The sequence below is a fragment of the Odocoileus virginianus genome, chromosome 5 (genome assembly GCF_023699985.2).
Source record: "Odocoileus virginianus isolate 20LAN1187 ecotype Illinois chromosome 5, Ovbor_1.2, whole genome shotgun sequence".
Taxonomy (NCBI): Eukaryota; Metazoa; Chordata; class Mammalia; order Artiodactyla; family Cervidae; genus Odocoileus; species Odocoileus virginianus.
In genome coordinates, this window is record NC_069678.1 from 74,388,692 (window position 1) to 74,414,362 (window position 25,671).

Sequence of the window (25,671 nt, forward strand, 5' to 3'; positions counted from 1 at the left end):
GTTAAATATGAATTTGAAGGCATTTATATTGCTTAAATGAGATTACTATAAAACTTCAGTAGCACTATTCAATTATCTCCTCTCATTCTCATTTATGGCTAAAAACTGAATTATATATTATCAATCTTATAAAAAAAAGACTAAATGCAGATTTTCACCAATTTTCTTCACAAAACTATCATCTAACTAGGAAGATAATTTCACACTTCTCATATCCAGTTTCTTGTTCTTACCTTTAAAATTTCTGGCTTTGTTTTTTCCATCACATGAGTCAAGCTAAAAAGGTGAAATAGAGCTTCTCGGACAAAGAAGGCCCGTTCACTGTATCTCTTCAATGCTTCTGCAATCTGAGTTTCATTGGCTTCTCCAGACACCTTTGAACACATCCAGAAGATGAGCTTTTAGGATTCTTTTCAACCCTCTAACTGTCTCTATCCAAACATCATTTGTGTGGATGGCATCTAGGATAGTTATGTAAAGCTTGAAACAAATGGCTATGATTATTTTCCAACCCATCCCGAAAAGTCATCCTGTGAAGGTATACATATGCTAAATAGATATATATTAGATTGGATCAGATCCTAGAATAAGTCTATGGGTAAAATTATACTGTACCTAAAATAAATCTCAAGATATTTAACTCTATTTATAAGGGAATCCCAGGGACGGCGGAGCCGTCTATGGGGCCGCTCAGAGTCCGACACGACTGAAGCGACTTAGCAGCAGCAGCATGATTAGGCTTCTACTGCCTCTTAAGGTAACTCTCTCGCCCTAACTCACAATTTAGTAATGACAGTGGCCCTTTTTTATTTTTATAGCAATGGGTACATGTCAGTCCAAAACTCTCAATCTATCTCTCTCCCCCCAACAACCTACACTGACCTTTCTGATCTTTCAATAAGTCCAGCTCTTTCCCAGAAAAAAGCTACTAAGTATAATGTCCTCTCTGAAATTTTCCTCTTTTTCTTTACCTAATTTCTATTCATCCTTCTCATTTCAAGTTAAATAACACTTTGTTAGAGAGGTCTTCTCTGGCCCACCAATCTAAGTCAGGTCTTCCTGAAACATCACCTTCATAGCCATTATCACAATCCCCTTAGTAGACTGATCTAGTCACTGTACCCCAACAGGCAGCACTGTGTGTGGCTCAGAATAAGCACTCAAAAAATATTTATCAAATAAGTATATTAATTGATTCTCCCAGATTTATCAAGCTCCCATTCAGCACTAAAAAATTCTGTTCAAAAGTAAATGTATCCTGGAATTTCCCATTTATACAGGTTAATATAGTTATGTTAAACTGTGGTTCATATACCACTGGGTAGCCAAAGGTATATACCAAGAAGTGGCTTTTTGGAAAAGTAACCCAGTAATAAGTAAAAAAAGCAATTATTACAGTATCACCATGATCCTCAATGAATTAATGGAACTAGGTGTTAAAGGTCAACAATTGCTAATACATCACAGAAAGAAAAACAACCAGATATTATGTACTTCCTTAATGAAAACGTAAAACCTAAGCATCCTGCCAAAGGGATTAAACATGAGTTTGACTAAGTCCTCACATCCAGCTACCAATTTGCAGAAAATACAGTCAATATGCACCACAAACATACAATCAAGAAAACCTAGACTGAGGGCAGGTCTACAGACCAAAGGGTCAGATTCTTTAATACACAAAGTATAAGGAAAAGAAAGGGATGGAGAGGGAACTTTATAAAAGATACTGAAAAGACGTATGATTTTGAAAAGTGGGCAAGATTAACTAAGTGCCTAGATGTAAAATTATTTAAAACAGCAAGGACATGATTATCATTAGAGTCAGGACAGAGATTACTTTTGTGGGGAAGAAGGAAGTTGTGATTAGGATGGGGGCATGTGAAAGAGCTTCAGGGTAGCTGACAAGTTCTATTTATTAACCTGAGTGATGATTTCAAAATGGTAAAAAATAAATAAATACAAAAAACACCCAAACCCTAATGAGAGAGGTATAATCTTCTCATTAAGGTGGAAGACTATCTTTTTTTGGCAGCACCATTATAAAAGGTGACACAAAAATAAATATGTTTAAAGTGTATTACTTAGTAATAACTATGTTCATATGGGTAAGGAATATGCAGCTTTGAGAAAATGAAGGGCTGAATCACAGCTAACATTTCAACCATTGATAGGATATGCTATAAAGGTCTAATAAGAATTAGACTACAGCACAGATGTGTGTACCAAGTGACAAAAAGGCATATACTGAGCATTTGTAAGACTGCGGGAATAACAATGGAAGTTTCTTTACAAAATATTTTTTATACTATTTATGGTGGCTCAGACGGTAAAAGCGTCTGCCTACAACTCAGGAGACCCGGGTTTAATCCCTGGGTCGGGAAGATCCCCTGGAGAAGGAAATAGCAACCCACTCCAGTACTCTTGCCTTGAAAATCCCATGGATGGAGGAGCCTGGTAGGCTACACAGTCCATGGGGTTGCAAAGAGTCAGACATGACTGAGCAACTTCACTTTCACTTTTCTTTCATGTATAATATAGGCTTCTTTGGAGGCTCAGTGGTAAAGAATCCGCCTGCCAATGCAGGAGACACAGGAGATGTGGGTTTGATCCCTGGGTGGGGAAGAGCCCTCGGAGAAGGAAATGGCAACCCACTCAAGTATTCTTGCCTGGGAAATCCCATGGACAGAGGAGTCTGACAGGCTTCAGTTCATGGGGTCTCAAAAGAGTCAGACACAACTTAGTGACTAAACAACAATAAGAATGTATAACATACATACATAAACAATGATTTTGACTATGTATTCACATATATAAGCAGTTATTGAACAATAAAAATTTTCCTAATGTTCAACTCTTTTTGAATCACCCTGAATTTTTTCTTAGGTTTTCTTAGATTTGGAAAGACACTGAACTATTAGGAGAGCTAAAAAAGACTATAAGAGGGAAAACACATTAACAATAATCTTCATCAGACTTCATTTATCCACATTTGGTTGACTCAAACAGCTTTACAGTCTTAATATAAAATGTAACCTCAAGTTACCTTTAAATGTAAAATTACAAGAACTTTTGTTACTGGAATGTAAATAATCTGAACCAAATTTCATCACCTGTATATTTATTCAGGGATTAACCCTTCTTGAGTCCCTACTCAAATCAAGCAATCTGGCTCCTCAAACTATATGCAGCTTCAATTCAATCAATTTCACATGCTAGATCAAAAAGAAAACAACAACAACCAACAACAAACACACACCTATCTGTATGTACTAGTTTCTGCAACCTATTTGAAACAGAAAAAATGTCTTTTACCACTAAGTTAAACCTTATTAATATTTAAAATATGGATAAAACTAAATGTATATTCTAAGGAAAGACTTTCTTGTAGCACTCAGCACATAACTCTATTACAGCATTTCTCACAATTGATTAAAGCTATTTTTAAACTGTTCTGTCTCTTCTCCACTGGATCAGAATTCCTCAAGAGCAGAAGCACTAGCTCAGACATCTTTAAAAAGTACTTATTAAGTCTTAATTCAAGGAAGAAGTCTAAGTTATAGATATAAATTTAGGATGATTCCTAAATTGACATAGACATATAGATTTGAGGCCTGAGAGATTTAGGAAGAATCAATAAAGGGAACTGAGAGAAAGTCCAAAAAGTACAGAAAAAACAAGGTCAATCTGATATCCTAGAAACTAAGTTTAAAAAAAAAAAAAGGTATTTCAAGAAGGAAGACAAGATCAACTGTGTCAAAAGGCATTTAGACCAAATGAGACGAAGACTGAGAATACTGGCTTTAATATATAACCAGTGATTCTCAGGAACGAGGCAGCCAGAAAACCTAAGAACTTTAACTGTGGAAGAGCGGAAGGTTGAGGAAACTGATGGTTACAAACAAGCAAATAAAGTAGGGAAACAAAGGTGACAGAGTCGGTAATTCTATGTAAGAAAACCCTCTGTGTTGGGACTAGAAACAGAGAGTAAGAGAAAGAACTAAGGTTCTCAAATATAGGCAGAGATGTAGTAGAAAGAATACATTCCAGGGTCATCAGCTAGCTGTGATCCTTAAGAAAATCATTCCCTCTCACTGAGGACAATACCTCCCACACAGAGTCAAGAGATCAAAATACATAACACACAGAAAAGTGGAAAAATCAAATCTTTTGTTCTTAGAATCACCCACTAAAAGTCCCGGATAAGGCCTCATAAGGAACACTGGGCAGTCACACTGTCTCTACTTCCTGCATCCTTCAGTGTGGTCTAAATAACTGAGGCATGTAAAACCAAAAGTGTCAACCTAAACTAATTTAAAGCATCATAATATTAAAACAATCATTTCAGACCCATTTTTCAACTTTGCTAATCTGGAAAATTCTAAAAAAGGAGACAGAGCAATCTCAGCTCTCTTCTCTTAATATGACCTATTATTTTTCAACTCTCAAATTAGTAGTCAAACAAATAATTTAAAACAAACATCAATTTTTATATATAGTTGAATAAAGGGCAAAGCTCCAAAGATCTCTATTTTTTTAAATTATTTTAAAACAATGATTCTCCATTTTAGCTACATATTAAAATCACCCAAGGAGCTTTTAAAAGAACTGATGCCTCAGTCCCACCTCCCTACAGTTCTGATTTAACTGCTCAAGTTACCTAGATGATTTTTTAAATTAAAAATTTTTTCCAGCTTTATCAAGATATATAATATTATAGATACATAATGACAAATACATTAAGTAAGTGTAATGTGTAAAATGATGATGCTATACATGTAAATACTGCAAAATGATTACCATGATACAGTTACTTAACATATCCATCATCTCAAATAATTATACTCCAGGTAATTTTAATTACAGTCAAGGTTGAGAATCACTGTATCTACAGAAGTGGAAACTAGATGACAGCAAAGTAGGTGTTTTCTAGAGTCAAAATTTCAAAGCAATGACGTTCCATTTGTAAAATCAAACTTGTTTCACAGAGGCATTGTATAACATATATTTTCTACTAGCCTCAACTAAAACCTTGGGCTAATTCACTCTAGGGTCTGTTGGTGGTAAGAACAATCGGCAAAAATCATACTGCTCGGGAATCATAGCTACTGGAGGATCTTTGCCTTGAGAAGATTACTTAGTGCAGTGTGCTAGGGACACATTCCTCTCATCCTTGAGGACACAGATCAAGCTCACCTCCTCTGGGAAATCCTTCCTAAACTCCCAGTACACAGAGATTTCTTCCCCTTTGATTTTCACAGTTCTTTACTGACCCATTTCTTTGGCAGACAAGTAACACTAACATAGTAATTTACATTTTTATGCTGCCTTTACCCACAAGCCCTGTGCTAGAAGCTTACCTTGTTTGATAACAAGCTGCTATGCGAGGTCCTCACACTTGCTGCCCTGCACCTGGTTCATCTGACCCTGCCGTTTCCGGCCCGAGCACCTGCTTTTCCAGCCTCATCTCATCACTCTGCAACGTCCTACTCTACAACTCGAGCCGCAGTGGCCTCCTTGAAGTTCCTTGGATGTACTATGTTCCTTCCTGCCACACATCTTTTGCTGAATTATTCTTGCTGCCTGGAATTTTCTCTACCAAGTTACTCATCCATAAGGTCTCCACTCATTTATCAAGTCCTTAGAGAAACCTTAAACTAAGTCGGGATTCTCTGTTAAACATACTCAAATACAGTATTATGTAGCTTTTAGATTCTTAACACTATGCAATTTAAAGCATATATATGTGTGCATATCATGTATTAATATATAGGTTTATGATGTATGAATACATATATTGAAATCATACACCCATGACATATGTATGATACTTCACTGTCTGAATCCCTCACTAAATTACAAGCTCCATGAGGGCAAGATCACACCATTTCACTCCACACCACCATTTCAAATCTCCATGTCTAGCACAGTACAAAATATGCAGAGGTACTTAATAAAATATTTACTGAATGAATGAATAAAAAAATGACTTAAAATAATTTCCTACATTCTACTTTTTAAAGTCTAAATTTACAAATAATATAAGAACTGACATGTTTTAAAATGTTCTATAGCTAACCTTTCCTTCTCCTTTTTTGAGATCGATACTGATTGCTAAAAAAGAACCCTCCTGCACTGTTGGTAGGAATGTAAGTTGGTACAGTCACCATGGAAAATAGTATGGAGGTTCCTTACAAAACTAAAAATAGAGTTGCCATATGATTCAGAATCCCCTTCCTGGACATATATCTGGAGAAAACTATAATTGAAACAGATACATGCATCCCAAAATTTACAGCAGCACTATTTACAATAGCCAAGATATGGATGCAATCTAAGTGTCCATTGATAGATAATGGATAAAGAAGATGTGGTGTGGTATACACACACACACATGAATACTACTCAGCCATAAAAAAGAACTCAATATTGCCATTTGCACCAGGTAGAATCAAATGATGCTTCAACTTAAGTGGTTTGGTCCAAGTAGTAGAGGAAAAAAAATGGGGCTCTGAAATTAGACAGATGTAGAGCCAAACACTGGTTCTAGCTAACAGTAAATCATAATTTCTATGTTTCTCATCTATAAAGTGGAGTTAATATCAATCTATAGATATTACCATATACAATATAAGGCATTTATAGGATACAATGTGTGTTAGAAAAATACTAGTTGTCCTTAAGTTTGTTACAGTTCTATCCTTCAAGGTCTGATTCAGATATCATCTTCCATCAAGACCAAAATTCTCCAGTGAGAAAAAGTTTCTCCTACTCTCCTACAGCAACTATACTGATCCTTGGCTTTAGAGTTGTTTGTGATCATAACATTACTACTACTAGCAGGCTCCTTGGAAGCAAATCCTGTATCTTTTTTATCTTTCAATCTCAAGTTGTACCAAGTTCAGTAGATGTTTCCCAAATGGAAGTTAAACCATTACACACGAGAAGCCTTAAGGAGAGAAGGATTTTACCATTTTTACAATAGAGATCTTCTTGGAGAACTTACTCTCCCATTAGATACTCTTTTCTACAAAGGAGCATTCCTAGTTTCTTTGAAGTGATCCTTTAGACATGATATGTTTAAGTGGTTCAAAATATCTAAATATTATCATCATGAGAACTATCATTTATCCAGGGCCTACAACATGACTTGCACTTTACAAATATAATTATTAACCTTCAGAATAATTTTTCAGGTAAGAGTCATACCTATTTTATAAATAAATGTAAATTGAAAAGTTACATCATAGTTTGCTCTGGGCCATGAAGCAAATAATCTGGAATTTTAATTCGGACTCTAAAGCAAGGCCTTTCCACTATATAATGTCAGGTTTCATGAATATGATCTACATATTATTAGACATTCACCTTAATGGAGTCTTATGCAAACTAAACACTGGTCAGCCTGACAAAGGAATATATTTTTAAAATCTAACCTTCAAATGTCCTTCGCCTGTGAGGAATTCAGAGTAGCCAGCATCAGTGGCCAGCAAACCTACAAACTGCATGCTGGGCCGTTGCTGAATAAAAGCTTCAACAGCTTTGTCTGTCACATGCTTCCTCCCAGAAACATCCAAGGAGACGAGGTTGGGCAGGATGTCCTTTTGTTCTAGTAATCGAAGAGCTATGTCTGATGTAAACTGTTTATCATCTGAAATATCAAGATGATTCAGGTGTCTTAGTTCTCGAACAACATCCAGTATCTGGGTAGTTGTCATTTTTAAACATTTCAAGTGATGCATGGTTAGAGACTTGAGTCGGTCTTTGCAGGCCAGCAGAGCCGTGATGTCTGTGATCGAGGTGTTAGAAATATCCAGGCTCTCTAATCTTGGCAATGAGGCAACTTCAGCCAGGTCTTCATTGTAAAACAGAACATTGGTGATGCTTAATGCTCGAAGGCCAGAAAGTCGGCTAAAGCACCGCTCATAAGGATCTTCGAGGGAGAGAGTTAATGAGTTCAGCACGAGGCACTGGAGATTTTGCTGGATCCATTTGTTACTGCCAAGCCCACTGATGATGTCTGTAATCGTGATGTCAGCATTCACACCTGTGGCATCAAGTTCCACTAACTTGTGGTGGCAGAAGGCTTTCCGGAAAGCAACAGCAGAGATTTTGGCTTTGCGAATGCAAGCTCGTTTTAAGCGCATCTGGTTGCCCCTAAAAATACCTACAGTTGCATCATTCAGGAGACCTAGGAAAAAATAATCAGTACTTTAACTTCAAAAAATGGTTAAAGGATAGCTAAAATTTCCAGCATACTTTACACTTCCAAAGCATTACCATGTAACAGTATTTCATTTAATAGACATAACAATTCAGTGAGGTAAGAACGTGATTATCTACAATTTATAGATGAGTAAACTGGGGTTCAAAAAAGTGGTCTTCCAAGAGCACGGAAATAGCACATGGCAGAATCAGGACTGTGTTAGGTATTACTGCTATTCACTAATATCTGGTTCTCCACCCATTACTGGACACATGCACAGTTGTGTTTTCCAACCTATCCTTGGATTTAGATGGGGCTACATGCTCAGTTCTAGCCAAAGGTATACCAGACCCAAGTACAAAAGTATCATGAAAGCAAAGAAAAGGAAATAATTTACCATGCCTAGAGATCTGAAAAAGACTCCATGGAAGAGGTGATCCTTGAGACGGTCCTTCAAAGATGAAGGAAAAATTCAAAGATGGAGAAAAAAGGTGAGGGTAATTTAAGAATACAGGGGAAAACCTAGATACAAGTGGGAACATGGTTGATTTCTGAAGATTTACGTATGGAAGTGGGAAAAGACAAGGAATAAGGCTAGATCACTGAAAGATCAAGAGAAGAAAGCAGGCCAGCTAAAGATCTTGGGACACAAAGAACAATGCGGTGGAGTTCCTGATTTTTCCCCTGTGCCATATATCCCAGACTTAAGCTGGCAATTGGGAAATACCAACAAGCACACACAAAAACAGCCACTCCCCTGCTGGGGCCACAAAATCTGCTCACTCTAGCCAAAGTACCAGGAAAAGGGCAGCCTAGCAAGGGTAAATGTTTTTGTCCCCCCACTTGACTTCTGTTGACACCTGAGACATAGTGCTCCTCATTATGGCTATGCAGGGGGTTGGTGTTCTGGTTCATCACTAGGTCTCTGGTGTTTGACTGAAGCAAAGTGATTACTTTATCTCAGCACATTTGCTGAAGTGGATGAGGGTGTCAGAGACATAAACAAAAACCTCACCCTCATCTATACCAGCAAATGTCAAGAGGGGAACCTAGACTTTCACTCCTGCTATAACTAGTTGCTACAATCTCCCCTCAGAGAAGTGCTAGGAGAAGGTCGAGTATGGAGCCAGGACTTCCATGTCCATCTGGCAGTAATGAGGTGCTTCTCCCTTTCCGAGCTGGGGTGGTATTAAAGGAAGTCTAGTGGAGAGTTGAGACTTCGTCAGTGCCCAACAATAAGTAAGGAGGTCACCTCCCTACGACATGCTGTCAGTGGAGGCCAAATGAAGAAGAGAAATGAAGTACTCACACGGCTCTCAGCTAGGGAGGTTATCAGTAAAGAACTAGTGGGGGACCAGAACTCCAATCCCCTGCAGAGCAGTAATGAGTAATGAGAAGCACTCAGTCTCAGATGTCAACAGAAGTCAAGTGGGGAACAAGAATATTTATCCCAATCTGGCAATAACAAGGCACCTTCCACTGCTAGAGTGGTGTCAGAGACACAAACAAAAACAGCAGTCTCATAACACTGTATCCAAAATGTCCAGATTTCAATAAAAATTCATTCATCATACAAAGGACCAGTAAGATCTCAAAGTGAAAAAAGATGATAGATGTCAACACTGAAAAACCAGCAATGTTAAAATTATTTGATGAAGGTCTTAAAGGAGCCATCATAAAAATGCTTAATTGTGCAATTACAAACAAGCTTGAAACAAATGGAAAACAGAAAGCCTCAGAAAAGAAGAAGTTATAAAGAAGAACCAAAGGAAAATTTTAGAATTGAAAAATACAATAATGGTTGCATTCGACAACAGACTAAAAGGAACAAAGGAAAGAATTCGTGAACTAAAAGATTAAAACAACAACAACAAAAAAAAAAAAACAGAAACTATCCAAATCTAAAGAACAGGAAAAAAAAACAGACTTAAAAAAAAATTTAAACACAGCTATTTGTCACAGAAAGAGTGGAGGAATAGGGCAAGGTTGAACAAGTATTTGAAGAAATGGCTACACACCTATTAAAATGGCTCAAATAAAAAAATAATAACAACATCAAATGCTGGCAAGTATGCAGAGAAACTGAGTCAGTCTTCTATTGGTAAGAGTGTAAAATGGCATAGCCATTCCATAAACAGTGTGGCAGTTTTTAAAAACCTAAACATGCAACTACAATAGGACCCAACAGTAGCACTCCTGGGCATCTATCCCAAAGAAATGAAAACACGTTCACATAAGACCTGTCCATGGATGACTATAGCACTACAATATTCATATTAGACATTACATTCTTAATAGCTAATAGTTAGATATTATATTAATAACAGCTAAACAGCATTATCTTTTTAGATGGTAAAATTCTTATTCTGATTCCTAGATGTTATACACAACTTTCCTGGAAAATTTTTAGCAATGAGACAACAGGTACAATGAGCAAAGAGTATGACAAGAGAATCTTAGAATGAAGTAAGTAAAACTCTTTAGTATCAGGCTTATTTTAATAAGGACTGCTACCAATATCATTAATCCTTTGAATTGAGTAAATAAGGAAATTTTTTAAAATAAATTATTTTCTAAAATCATTGCACTATTAGAAACTTATATTAGCAATTTTGAACGCATTCATAAGGGATTCCCTAGCAGTCCAGAGGTTTTTCTTTTGCAGTATTATTAGCAGTATCCACTCTTGACTGTTTGAAGGTGGATATGATTTTCACAAAGAGATTAAAGAATTCGTGCATGTGATGAATAAGACAGGTAATCACATGGGGGAAACACAAATGGGGCAGCACACTGTTTCTCTTGACCCTCACTTTCTTCATTTGAAGTCAGTTTGAAGAAAACTGGTAGAAAACACATTTTGATCAAGCATATAGCTTCCCAAACTCATACTCTGGAAGACAATTATTTAGTTATATGTACTTAAAAATTACTTTCATTATTTTATTCATATAAAGCATTCACCAGTGCCTGGTATATAATAAGCATTCAACAAATGTTAGCTGCTATTATTAATCAACAATAGTTAATATTTCAAAAGGAATTGGGGAAAGTTAAAACTTCAGTTAACATTTATTCTTTATTTACAAGACTAGTTATATGTACAAATATTTAAACTGAACTTGCTAAGTGTAATCGTTAAATTGAGACCAGAAAGAAATGCTAGCACTAGCATAACCTTTTAAATCTTATTTGTAAGGGATCTTTCACTTAAATGTGGATAATACCTATTGAAATTTACCCTCATTCCTTCAGCGGGTTGGAAGAAACCAAAGAGACTACAGACTTGAGCAACTTTAGTGAAAACCAAGGAATTCAGACATCTTCTTCCTCCCACCCTTCCTTCAGACGCACTATCTGCATTTGTGTGTGCTCTCTCTTGTTTCTCTCTATATATAGAACACACACACACACGTATATCAAATAATGGGATATACTTTTGCTGTGACTTTAAGTATATATAATACATGTATGTGTGTTCAGTTGCTCAGTTGTGGCTGACTCTTTGCAACTGGCATGGACTGTAGCCCACCAGGCTTCCCAGTCCATGGAATTTTCCAGGTAAGAATACTGGAGTGGGTGCCATTTCCTCCTCCAGAGGATCTTCCCAACCCAGGGACCAAACTGAGTTTCCTGTGTCTCCTGCACTAGCAGGTGGACTCTTTACCACCGAGCCACCTGGGAAGTCCCTTCTAGTCCCTATATTTAATAAAGTATAACAATTATAAACATATTTGAATGTATGTGTGGGCATATATATTTAAAGTCACAACAAAAGTGTATATACCATATTCAGCCATCCAGGAGCAAGAATACCTCTAATGTAGGAGTAGGAATGTTGTGCGGCAGCGAAAAGAAAACAGATTTAGAATAAAACAGATCTGCATTTGAACCAGGACTCTATCATTTACTAACAGTGTGACTCTTAACAGGTTACTTCTCTGAATCTCAGTTTCCTTACCTGTATATGAACAGGATAAAAGTAGCTACCTTAGGGACTTCCCTGGTGGTCCAGTGGTTAAGACTGCGTGCTCCCAATGCAGGGGGCACAGGTTCAGTCCCTGGTTGGGGAACTAGACCCCACAGGCTGCAATGAAAGCTCCCACACACAGCAACTAAGACCTGGCACAGCTAAATAAATCAATAAATATTTCTAAAAAAATAGCTACCTTATAAATTTTTGAGAAAATTCAAGAAAAGTATAAAATGCCTGGCATTAATATTACATGGAAGAAGCAATTAATAAATGATAATTATCACTATTGCCATATTTATTCTATTTTATAGTTGTGGAAAAAATTGTATTTCTTACTTGTAAGAGTTTACACACCAAAATATATAAAGGGATTGAATCTTTCAACTTAGAACTTATACATAGGTAACAAAATTCTCAATATATTGTGCATAATCAGAACTTCACAGATAAATCTTTCACAATTTATTTTCAGAATTTGTTTTTGAAGACAGAAGTAATACATTAGTTATGATTTCCTGTTTCAAAGATCAAAAGCATAAACTAGTTTTTCCATTATAACATTAATTGATTTTCTTGCTGCCAAATAACACTGTAAGGTATTTTAGACCAGCTGACTTCCAAATGGCTATTTTGGGAGAGAAGCTATTTTTGCCATGCGAATAGCTTCTCACAAAAACAAAATAGAAGAAACAAACAAAAAAAAGGACTTGCCAGGTTAGAAAAGAAAATGCTTACTTAAATTATACTATAAGTGGCAAGGTAGGCAAAAATAAATGAAATCCTTTTTCCTCAATTAGGCTTTTCTGTTATTTCTATGAAAATAATCAAATGGCCACAGCAGCACTTCAAAATCCAATGCTAATTAAAAGGGCATAATTTTTGTTTCCTCTGTTTATTTATTACCATGAAAAGCCATGGTCTGAAGTAGCCGATCAGCCACCTCCTGTGGGAATACTCCAGGTTCCTGCAGACACAATGTTCCATCTTGTCTTGCTGAGCAGAACTTCTCAAGGTGAGTAGTCAGGAAATTCAAGCAGATATCAAGTAAGGAATAAGGAGATGCCTCCTCCTTGGATCCCAGGAAGAAACAAAGGGAAAACCAAAGCCAACAAGTTAGTTTCCAGAAAAGTAGAGAACAAAAGATTCATTTACTTGTTCAACAAGTACTTTTATTCAAGTGTCTACCATGTGCAAGATACCATGTTAGGCAGTGGGAATACAACATATGATCCATGTTCTCAAGAAGCAGGAGAAGAGAAACATTTAAACACATTTTTACTAAAAGTCTATTAAATACTATAGTATAGGATATATTGGGTAGTCATGTAAACATACAGCAAGGTATCCTAATCAGTCAAGGATGGTTAGGGAAGATGGCACAGCAGAGTAATCTTCCTAAATTACCATCCCAGGACACTCTACTGCTCAAAACATCAGTGGGATGCATGGGCCTGAACACAAAAGAAAAAAATCTTACCGATCGTTAAACTGATGATGCCCGAGTCCTTCCAAAATCTAGCCCCAATTTACTTTCCAACTTGATCTCCCACAAAACTCCCATCCCAACCTAACAATTCAAATATGATCAGTTTATTTGGAGGAAAGAATGTGCTACAGGTGTTACCCTCAAAAAAGAAAAAGGTTAACGCTGTTATTCCAATCTGAGGAATACAGAACTAATCAAATAAGCACAAAGATTTAAGTATAAGGGTTTTGATTACAGAAATAAACACTCTTTAAGGTCCCCAATAACAGTAATGTAACTAAAATATAATTATAGCAGCTACCATCCATTAGGTGCTTTCTGTATGACTCTGCTGAGTTTAATATAAACTATCCATTATTTCAGTCATTCCTCACCCCTACTTTACTAAGTAGTGAAGCATTATTTTCATTTTTGTATAACTGAAAACTGGCTCAGAAAAGTAACATCTAGGTATTCTACACACAATAACTGACAAAGTGTAACTTCAAATTAAAAACTGACTTAGGGGGACTTCTCTGGTGGTCCAGTGGATAAGACTCCGAGCTCCCAATGCAGGCGACCCAGGTTCGATCCCTGCCACAACGAAGACCTGATGCAGCCAAATAAATAAATAAAAATATCTTAAAAAAAAAATATGACTCAGGAACACAACTCTTAACCATATTAAACTGATACTACACATGTGACATTTTAATGGCTGAATAATATGCTGCCATTAAAAATTATAGTTCAAAGATATATTATGCAAATACAAAAATATTCATAATACAAGGTAAGTTTTTAAAAATACATAGTTTATAGAACTTCCTCAACCTGATAAAAGTCATCCATTCATTCTGATCCATTCATATTCATGGATCAGAAGACAATATTTTTAAATTGATCTACATTCAGTACAATCCCTAAAAAATTCCAGCTTCTTTTTTTGCAGAAATTAACAAACTGACCTAAAATTCATATGGAAATACAATGGACCTAGAATAACCAAAACAATCTCTGAAAAGAACAACAAAGTTGGAAGACTCACACTTGTCAGTTTTAAAGCTTACTATAAAACTACAGTAAACAAAGCAGTATGGTACTGGCATAAAAACAGACACATAAATCAATGAGATAGAATTGAAAGATCAGAAATAAACTCTTATATTTATGATCAGTTGACTTAAACAAGGCTGTCAAGATAATTCAATGGGGAAAAAATAGGCTTTTCAACAAACAGTGCTGGGATAACTGGACATCTACATGCAAAAGGATGAACATGGGGTCCTTCCACATAGCACATATAAAAATTAACTCAAAATGGATCAAAGGCCCAAAGGTAAAAGTTAAAACTATTAGGTTCTTAGAAGAAAACACTGGTATAATCCTTCCTGGATTTGAATTGGTGAGTGACTTCTTAGACATGATAACAAAAGCACAAACAACCAAAGAAAAAAGCAGATAAACTGGACTTCATAAAAACAAAAAAACTTTTGCATCAAAAGTCATCATCAAGAAAATGAAAAGAAAACCCAAAAAATGGGAGAAAATATTTGAAAATCATGTATCTGTTAAGGGATTTGTATCTAGACTATACAAATAATTCTTACAACTCAATTATAAAAAGACAACTCAAAGACAGGCAAAGGTATAAATAGACATTTCTCCAAAGAAATACAAATGACCAAGAGTCACATGAAAGACATTCAACATCATTAGTTATCAGAAAACTGCAAATAAAAATCACAACGAAGTAATATCTCACACTTCCTATTAAGGCTATAACCAAAAGACAGATAAAAACAAGTGTTGGTGAAGAAGTGAAGTAACTGGAACTCTCATACCCTGCAAGTGGAAATGTAAAACGGTATAGCCACTTTGGAAAACAATCTAGCAGGGGCTTCCCTGGTGGCTCAGTGGTGAAGACTCCTGCCAGTGCAGGAGACACGGGTTCAATCCCTGACCTGGGAAGATCCCACATGCAACCAAGCCCATGCACCACACCGATTCAGCCTGCCCATTAGAGCCCAGGAGACGCAACTACTGAGCCCACATACCACAACTACTGAAGCCCGTGCACCGTACAGCCTGCAACAAGAGAACCACCATAATGAGAAGCCCAGGCACTACAACTGGAGAGTAGCCCCTGCTCTCCACAACTAGAGAAAAGCCCACACAGCAATAAAGACCCAGCACAGCCAAGAACAAATAAACTAAAAGGTTTAAAAAATCTAGCAATTGCCATATAACCTTGCAATTCCACTAAATATATACTTAAGAGAAATGAAAATGTAAGTTACACAAAACTTGAACATAAATGTTTACAAAGGCTTTATTCATAATAGATGAAAAGTGGAAATGGCCTAATATCATCGACTTATGAATGGATAAACAAAATATGGTATACTTACACAATGAAATACTATTCCATTGTATTATGGAATCACAGATGGATCTCAAAAACATTATACTAAGTGAAAGAAGCCAGTCACAAAAGACCATATAATGCAGAATTACATTTATGTGGAATGTCCAGAATAGGCAAATCTATACAGACAGAAAGAATGGTGGATGCCTAGAGCTAATGGAGAGGAATGGTTGTAGGAAAATGGTAAGTAAATGCTAATGGGTACATAGCTTCTTTTTGAAATTGAAATATTGAAATATTTGAAAATATTCTGAAATTGACTGTGTAGTTGCACAACTATATCAAAAACCACTGAATTTTAAAAAAAAAAACACACACACTGAATTGGGTACACTTCAAATGGGTGAACTGAATGGTATATGAATTACATTTCAATAAAGTCACAAAAATTAGTTTACAAAACTATAAATATAAAACTGAAATAAATACATCAAAATATTAACAGTAGTTAACTCTGGGTAAATTTCTAGCAGTTATTTTATATGATATGACCTGCCTCTTGAGAAATCTGTATGCAGGTCAGGAAGCAACAGTTAGAACTGGACATGGAACAACAGATTGGTTCCAAGTAGGAAAAGGGGTATGTAAAGGCTGTACACTGTCACCCTGCCTATTTAACTTATATGCAGAGTACATCATGAGAAACGCTGGGCTGCATGAAGCACAAGCTGGAATCAAGATTGCCAGGAGAAATATCAATAACCTCAGATATGCAGATGACACCACCCTGATGGCAGAAAGTGAAGAACTAAAGAGCCTCCTGATGGAAGTTAAAGAGGAGACTAAAAAAGTTGGCTTAAAATTCAACGTTCAGAAAACTTAAGATCATGGCATCTGGTCCCATCACTTCCTGGCAAATAGATGGGGAAACATTGGAAACAGTGACAGACTTCATTTTCTTGGGCTCCAAAATCACTGCAGATGGTGACTGCAGCCATGAAATTAAAAGACGCCTGCTCATTGGAAGGGAAGTTATGACCAACCTAGACAGCATATTAAAACGCAGAGACATTACTTTGCCAACAAATGTCCGTGTAGTCAAAGCTATGGTTTTTCCAATAGTCACGTATGGATGTTAGAGTTGGACTATAAAGAAAGCTGAGCACCAAAGAATTGAAGATTTTGCACTGTGCTGTTAGAGAAGGCTCTTGAGAGTCCCTTAGACTGCAAGGAGATCCAACCAGTCAATGCTAAGGAAATCAGTCCTGAATATTCATTGGAAGGACTGATGTTGAAGATGAAATTCCAATACTTTGGCCACCTGATGGGAAGAACTGACTCATTGGAAAAGACCCTGATGCTGGGAAAGATTGAAGGCGTGGGGGAGAAGGGGATGACAGAGGATGAGATGGTTGGATGGCATCTCCGACTCAATGGACGTGAGTTTGAGTAAACTCTGGGAGTTGATGATAGACAGGGAGGCCTGGCGTGCTGCAGTCCATGGGGTCGCAAAGAGTCGGACACAACTGAGCAACTGAACTGAACTGAACTGATCTTTACGAATAAATCAAATTTTCTATATACCATGTGATTTCTAGAATTAAAAGTTACACATTTTACAGTTTACAAAGTGCTTTCACACTGACACATTTGATATTGTAATAACTGAGTAAGGTGGACAACAAAGATATTATTTATAAGATGAGAAAACAGACCACAAAAGTTAAATGGTTGGCCCAATGTAACAGAGGCTGTGAGCTACCAACCATGAAATTTGGTCTTCTTTTCTTCCATGTTAATAAACCTTTTATTTTTACTTGGGCATAGGACCATCTGTAACAAAGGTCATATATCCCTCTCTTCCCTGCAGCCAGATGTAGCTAGAACACATAAGAAAAAGTTCAGAGGAAGTAATTCTTCAAATTCAGCTTCTGCATCATAGAATTTTGCATTGTGTTGTAAGTACGAATTCTTCCTGCTTTTTCTACTCTTCATTGTACCATCTTTCTAAATGTTTATAATTCATCACCCAGATGAAACAAACTACCCTTTGACCTCAGTTGGTAAGTTTCAAAATAATCTATTTCACAAAAGAAAATGAATGAAAGTTGGGTAGCTGTCAGAGATGAGACATGAATTCTCTGAATACATAATATTTAGAAGTTTTTAACAGACAAGCCCAGGGAAGTAATATATGAACACTTAGAATACTGAATTAATCATTCTAAAAATTTTTTTCCAATTGATAAAATATGTTCACGAACAAAAACAATTTTTTCACCCACCCCCACGAATTTTTCCTTTTCAGAGAAAACTTCACCTTATCTCTATTTAATTCCTATTAGTAAGCATAATAATACTGTTCTAGTCAGCTGCTCTTCTATTGGGAAGTACATGTGCCTAATAACCACCTGGGCTTTGGAACTAGAGTGCAAATTACAACTTTTCATTTGCTAACTGTGTGACATTATACAAGTTATCTAAACTTCCTGCTCCTCAGTTTTCTCATCTTATAATGCAGATAATAATAATGCCTACTTCATAAAGTTGTTGTGAGGATTCAACGAGATAAATAGAAACAAAAGAACTCAGAATAATGGCAGTATGTCTGGAAACACAGCTTGCAAGGGTCAGAGTCAGGATTCAGACCCAGGAAATGTAGCTCCAAGAGCCTAAGCCCTTATCCAGCATAATATACTATCTTTCAACTTTATAAACAAATTCTAAATATGTTATCTCACCTGATACTGAAAGCAGTTATGTAATGTGAACAAGGAAAATCATCTTCATTTAAAGAAAAACAACAGAGAGGTTATATATATCAAGCCAGTGACAAAACTAGAACTGTACTCAGGTTATCTGAGATCTCCTCCAAAAACTATACTGCTGTCTGTGATTCCTCAAATTCCAGTATTTTAAGCTAACACAGAAGTATTGAGAGATCAGTAATTTTAATTTTGTTATTATTATTTTTGGCCACATTAAGGCGTGAGTTCCCCACCCGGGGACTGAACCTGGGCTATGGTGAAAAGTGAAAGTACCTTCTAACCACTAGAATTTCCAGGTAATTCCCTTTATTTTTAAATAGACAACCGCAGCAAAGGACTAACAAAGAAGGGATAAAGCAGAAGCTGAAATTCAGTGTCTAAACAATTCATCTGTTGAAAATTCCTGCTCAGGGAGATTTTTCCCTTCACCAATTAGGCACACTCCAGGAAAGGCAAAAACAAAGCTCCTACTAGAAAAAAAGCAGGAGGGAGAGGAGGCCAAGTCCAGTTTCGTTTGGATCATAAGGTAATCCACACAGTTCAAAGACTAAATTTCTAGGAAGAACAAACGAGAAAGTTTCTTTTTTTAATTAACTGAAGTGGCTTCTACTCAATCTGGACCAAAACAACTCTTCACTGCATAGCTTTTATCCTATCACTCTTCTAAAAAAATTTCAAAGGTTCCATATCATCCATAACCACAGTTCTCATGTTTGGAACACATTTCAAGAGGCTCCCCAGCAGGAGTGTGCCATGGGATTAAATCTACAGTATTAACTTGACACTTTTTTTTTTAACTAAGGAAAACAATTTTATACAAGAGATAAATGAACTTCATAAATAAATAAATGGAATAGGCTACATGGTTTAATTGTATTTCCAAATGTTACTTTCTGTTTTTTTGTAAAGCTTAAAGATTTGCTGGAACTCCCTGGGGACTAGGTTCTGGACAGAGGGGCGCTGCATTTTGCATAGCACTGGAAACACAGGCGGAGGGGAAAGAAACCTGGGTGATTGTGTTTAGAACATCAAACACACTCAAAAGATTATTTGAGGGGATAAGAGTATGGGAGTTTGGGGGAAAGGGAACCAAGTTATATAACTAATAAAAATATTTTTGTACTGAAACAAATGTATTAAGTAAAAGGCAAAAAACTGCATGAATTTTAAGGTAAAACACAAAATTACCAAGAAATTACTATCTGTAACACTGGTTTCAAGTAAATCCGCTTTCTATCTCCCAGAAATCAAGTTTCCTCTGATGTAGGAAGTTGGCAAAGAGACCTAGAGAATAAAATATAAACATTATAGCAAGGTATCCAAAACCTTTACTAACTGGCTCCAGCCTTCCTTCCCAGCCTCATTTTCTACTGTTCCCTTCTCCCTCTAACCATCTTACTAACCAGATACACGAAACTCAATGTTCCCGAATGCAACCTACTATTTACCATCTCTTCCTAAGCACTGTGTCAAGCATTTTCACATCTCTGAAACTTTTTTTAGATGAGTCCTTCTCTGTGGCAAAATCTGACACATCCTTCAGCAATCAGTCAAACCTCACTACTTCTATGATGCCCTTCCTAATTTCCAGGGCAGAATTAATTTGACTCAGCACCTGGGAGATTAATTTGCACCATTATCTATTAGCTGCTGCTGCTGCTAAGTCACTCCAGTCCTGTTAGCTACTATGTATTGAATGACAGCTGTGTGGGGACAGGCACAATCCAGCAACTTTACATATACATTTGCAATCTTCAGAATAACCTGCTTTGAACAAAACAGGTAAACTAAGGCTCAGAAAGATTAATTTACTGTGAAAGATAAAAGAGCCAGCAGAAGGCAGAGCAAGAATAAAAATTACAAGAGCTATCATTGTAAAAAAAAAAAAAAAGAGCTATTATTGTAGTGACAGAGCGTGCACGCGCGTGCGCACACACACACACACACATTTTTCATGAAACACTGTCTCAGATCCTGCTTCACAGCTCTCTAGATACATGAGCTCTTTGAATTTCTAGGTTCTATGAAACAAGCACCATTACAATATACATTTTAATGAAGAAACTGAGGTTTAGGTTAAAGAAAAAAAAAAACACATATAGATATACACACATACGGCCAGCAGGTTGATAAACTGGAACTCCAACTAAAAAATGAGGCCAAACCTATATTTTCAAGCTCTTAAACCATTACACTATAATAATATCATAATCATAGGACTTTATTTGCTCATATATCCTATGTACTATATGCAATAAACTATACTAAGTACATTACATGTATAATTTCATTTCCTTCTCATTAAAATTGTACCAGTATCCCCTATTTTATGAAGACACTGAAACTTAAGGAGTTATTAATTTGCCAAGATGATACAGCTAATAGGTGCCAAAGCCAGGATTAGACCCCAGGCAATCTGATTCCAGAGTTAAGGCTATGCTTCTACCACTACAGAAGCTGCTCTTTATTTCTGACTCCAAAGGCAGTTTCTTTTATAATTTCTGTTACACCATAGTTATTTATGACTGTATCTGTTTCCCCTACTAGATCATGATGCTCTTCAAGTTCAAGGAACATATTAACTCTTTTTGTATATCCTTAGCACCCAGCACACTCCCTGATATTTACCTGTTAAAAGAGAAAGAGTTCAAATTGGAATAGTGATAAAGAGATTTGCCCAGAATCACACTATTTATAAGAAGTGGGACAAAGATGTAACCCTGCTGCTGCTGCTAAGTCGCTTCAGTCGTCCGACTCTGCATGACCCCATAGATGGCAGCCCACCAGGCTTCCCCGTCCCTGGGATTCTCCAGGCAAGAACACTGGAGTAGATTGCCATTTCCTTCTCCAATGCCTGAAAGTGAAAAGTGAAAGTGAAGTTGCTCAGTCATGTCCGACTCTTCACGACCCCATGAACTGCAGCCCACCAGGCTCCTCTGTCCATGGGATTTTCCAGGCAAGAGTACTGGAGTGGGTTGCCATTGCCTTCTCTGGATGTAACCCTAGATCTTCTTATTATGAAGTCTGTATCTTTTCCACTATAATATGTGACAGACATGGGTTCGAGCTCTGGGTCGGGAAGATTCTCTGGAGAAGGAAATGGCAATCTTCTCTAGTATTCTTGCCTGGAGAATCCAATACACAGAGGAGCCTGGTGGGCTATAGTCCATAGGGTCGCAAAGAGTCCGACACCACTGAAGGGATAGCACGCATGCACCCCCACTTACCATGTGCTCAGTTGCTACAGTCTGTCCCACTCTTTGAGACCCCATGGATGGTAGCCCACCAGGCTCTTTTGTTCCCAGGATTACCCCGCAAGAATACTGGAGTAGGTTGCCATTTCCTCCTCCAGGGGCTCTTCCCCACTCAGTGATCAAACCTGAGTTTCCCGCAGCTCCAGCATTGGCAGGTGGGATTCTTTACCACTGAGCCACCTGGGAAGCCCCATACTTTACCATACTCAGAACACTTATCAGTTTGGCACTGACATAAATGCCAAAAAACAACTTGGGGACCAGCTGGTTGTTACAGTGACTCACACTAGTGGTGATAATGCTGTGGATTAGGGTAGAAGCAAGGAAAATGGGGAAAAAAATCCAAAGTGAAAAACAATTTGAAGGAAGAATTGACAAGATGCAGTAAGTGACCAAACGGGAAACAGGTGCTGATTTCTGAATTCCCAGTGCCTAGCATAATGCCTCGGAGAAGGCAATGGCACCCCACTCCAGTACTCTTGCCTGGAAAATCCTATGGACAGAGGAGCCTGGTAGGCTGCAGTCCATGGGGTCGTGAAGAGTCGGACTCGACTGAGCGACTTCCCTTTCACTTTTCACTTTCATGCCTTGGAGAAGGAAATGGCAACCCACTCCAGTGTTCCTGCCTGGAGAATCCCAGGGACGGTGGAGCCTGGTGGGCTGCCATCTATGGAGTCACATAGAGTCAGACACGACTGAAGTTACCCAGCAGCAGCAGCATAATGCCTGGAGAAGGAAATGGCAACCCACTCCAGTATTCTTGCCTGGAGAATCCCAGGGATGGGGGAGCCGGTGGGTTGCCATCTCTAGGGTCGCACAGAGTCGGACATGACTGAAGTGACTTAGCAGCAGCAGCAGCATAATGCCGGAGAAGGCAATGGCACCCCACTCCAGTACTCTTGCCTGGAAAATCCCATGGACAGAGGAGCCTGGTAGGCTGCAGTCCATGGGGTCGTGAAGAGTTGGACTCGACTGAGCGACTTCCCTTTCACTTTTCACTTTCATGCATTGGAGAAGGAAATGGCAACCCACTCCAGTGTTCTTGCCTGGAGAATCCCAGGGACGGCGGAGCCTGGTGGGCTGCCGTCTATGGGGTCACATAGAGTCAGACACGACTGAAGTGACCCAGCAGCAGCAGCAGCAGCATAATGCCTGGCACTCTCCTAGATACTCAAGTGTTCTCTGGACTCACCAGCATTCCTACAGAATCCTTCTGACATGTATTTGCCTCTCATAGCAGACTTGTGGAGCTGGTATAATAGACACTATTTTGTATATGAGGATACTGGAGGTCAGAAAGAACAATGTACCCAAGTTCATCAAGTTAAAAATGTAGCAGAATTAGGCCTTGAACCAACATATTTAATTCTAATTTTTCCTATTCCATAGAGTGCTGTCAGATGAAGGAGGGAAATGGGTGGAAGACAGAGAAATAGAGGTTTAAAAAAAAATAAAACATGCCATGATTTAAAGTAGTCGTTAACGAAGTGTGTGTGTGTGTAGAAATAGCACAGATAAGCACACAAGATAAAATGCTAACATTTGGAGAATCTGGGTGAATGTCTATATGAGAATTCATGTTATTTCTGCAACTTTTTAAGTCTGAAATTGTAAAAAAAAAGTCAGAAAATAAAAAATGAAATAGGAATGAATACTCCCATGCTCTCACTGACAAGACTGAAAAGAAGACAAGGCAAAACTTATTTCTTCAAGGGAATTTGTTAAGGCTGTGAAGAGTCTATCTGCTTAGGTAAGGACAGAAAAGGAACTAAAAATGCTTGTGAAAGAACTGAGCTGAACATACAGATTTAAATATCACCCCCTACTGGTGACAGCTGAGTCACAGAAGAGAGAAATTCTCAGAGGAGTGATCAGACAGGATAACTAAGCCCTGTAATTAACTATCACATGTAGAGCAGGCAGAATGACGTGGTCCCTCAACAGTGGCTGAAAAAATATCCTATGGAAAACAGGAAAAATAACAACAGTCTGAAAGAACAGCACAGCTCTTTAATTTTTTTTGTTAACACGGTGTTTTCTGGAACTGGATAAAATCCTGACATTGTCAATCATTCAAATTATGTATACCCTCAAACTGGTCCTCTCAAATACTGCTGCTTAAAGTATAAATTGTCACAATTTCTCTGGATATAAAAGACTTAATTACAATCTTAAAAACACCCAGTCCCTGGATCCAGGGCCTCAGCTAAGAATTTACCAGAAACAAAAAAGAAAAAAATGTTTAAAAAAGGGGGTGGGGGATGGAGGGTGGAGGGAACCAGAAATGTTAACAAAGGAATTTGCGCAAAGAGACTTATTCACAGTTTTTCTAACCTCCCCCCTAAAATACATATAAAAATTCTAAAATGGGGGAAATGGCAAGCAAATTATGGTATATCAACTATATAGATAATTACATAGTAATATGTTTATGAATAACTCTTTTTTAGAACCCAGTCTTTAAAGTATCTTTTTCACATTTTATTCTAAAATGATGAAACAATGAAAAGTTATTCAATTTCAGTTATGTGTATGTGTGAGAAGGATACAATGTCAAAACTATTTTTATTTTCTGTCTCTAAACTTCACTTCTGGAAAAAAATTTTACTTCTTAGATATGTGCTATGTGAATTCTTCAATGAATTTTTCCAGTAGTAGAGTAATAATTTTTGTTCAGAATTCAAGTTTTCTTGAGCTATAATCAAACACCTTTGAGTTTGCTTGGGCTAAGTTTTTCTGTTTGTTTTTTTTTTTCAAACCTTAAACTTTTTACTTTGTATTTGGATATAGCCAATTAACAATATTGTGGTAGTTTAAGGTGAAGAGCTAAGGGACTCAGCCATGCACATACATGTATCCATTCTCCCCCCAACCCCCTTCCCATCCAGGCTGGCCCATAACGGAGTAGAGCACTGTATATGTGCTACACAGTAGATCTTTGTTGGTTAAAGACAGTAAAATGCTAATAAAGTTAATCTAAGCTAAATAAAAACTGTATATGCAGCAAGATTTCAACTAAACATCTATACAGGAATAGGATTCCCTTGTGGCTCAGCTGGTAAAGAATCAGCCTGCAATGCAAGAGACTGGGTTCGATCCCTGGGTTAGGAAGATCCCCTGAAGAAGGGAACGGCTACCCACTCCAGTATTCTGGCCTGGAGAATTCCATGGACCATATAGTCCATGGGGTCGCAAAGAGTCGGACACGACTGAGTAAATTTCAGAAGATTATATAGCTACTTCTAAACTAAACAATGTTATAGTAAACCTATAAAGAAGAGCAAGGGAAAGATTTAAAATTAAAAAGGATAGTGGATAGTTTGGGGGTGGGAGGAAGTAGCATAAAACAATGGGGCACACAGAGGAAAAAATGGAAGTGCTTATCTTCTATTTCTTAAGTTGGATGCTGGTTTTTAGACGTTTGTTTACTATGTTTCGTGGCTTACATAAATGTTTTCTATGGTCTTCTAAATGTATCGAATTATTATTTTTTAAAAAATAATATTTATTTTTATTTATTTATTTGACTGGACTGGGTTTTAGTTGCAACATGTGAGATCTAGTTCCCTGACCAGGGATCGAACCTGGTCCCCTGCTTTGGGAGCACAGAGTCTTAGTCACTGGACCATCAGGGAAA

The 25,671-nt window shown here is 37.4% G+C and overlaps 1 protein-coding gene across 2 annotated transcripts in view; it reads right to left on the reverse strand.

The window, feature by feature from the left end:
- The window catches only part of ZYG11B (zyg-11 family member B, cell cycle regulator), a 74,141-nt gene that overhangs the window by 34,799 nt on the left and 13,671 nt on the right, over window positions 1-25,671 (reverse strand). For both annotated transcript variants that reach the window (XM_020871388.2, XM_070468151.1), the window contains exons 2-4: window positions 13,083-13,248; window positions 7,434-8,188; window positions 234-374 (exon numbers count right to left, since the gene is read on the reverse strand). In XM_020871388.2, the coding sequence (XP_020727047.1) occupies window positions 234-374; window positions 7,434-8,188; window positions 13,083-13,248 (1,062 nt within the window). The remainder of the gene's footprint in view (window positions 1-233; window positions 375-7,433; window positions 8,189-13,082; window positions 13,249-25,671) is intronic.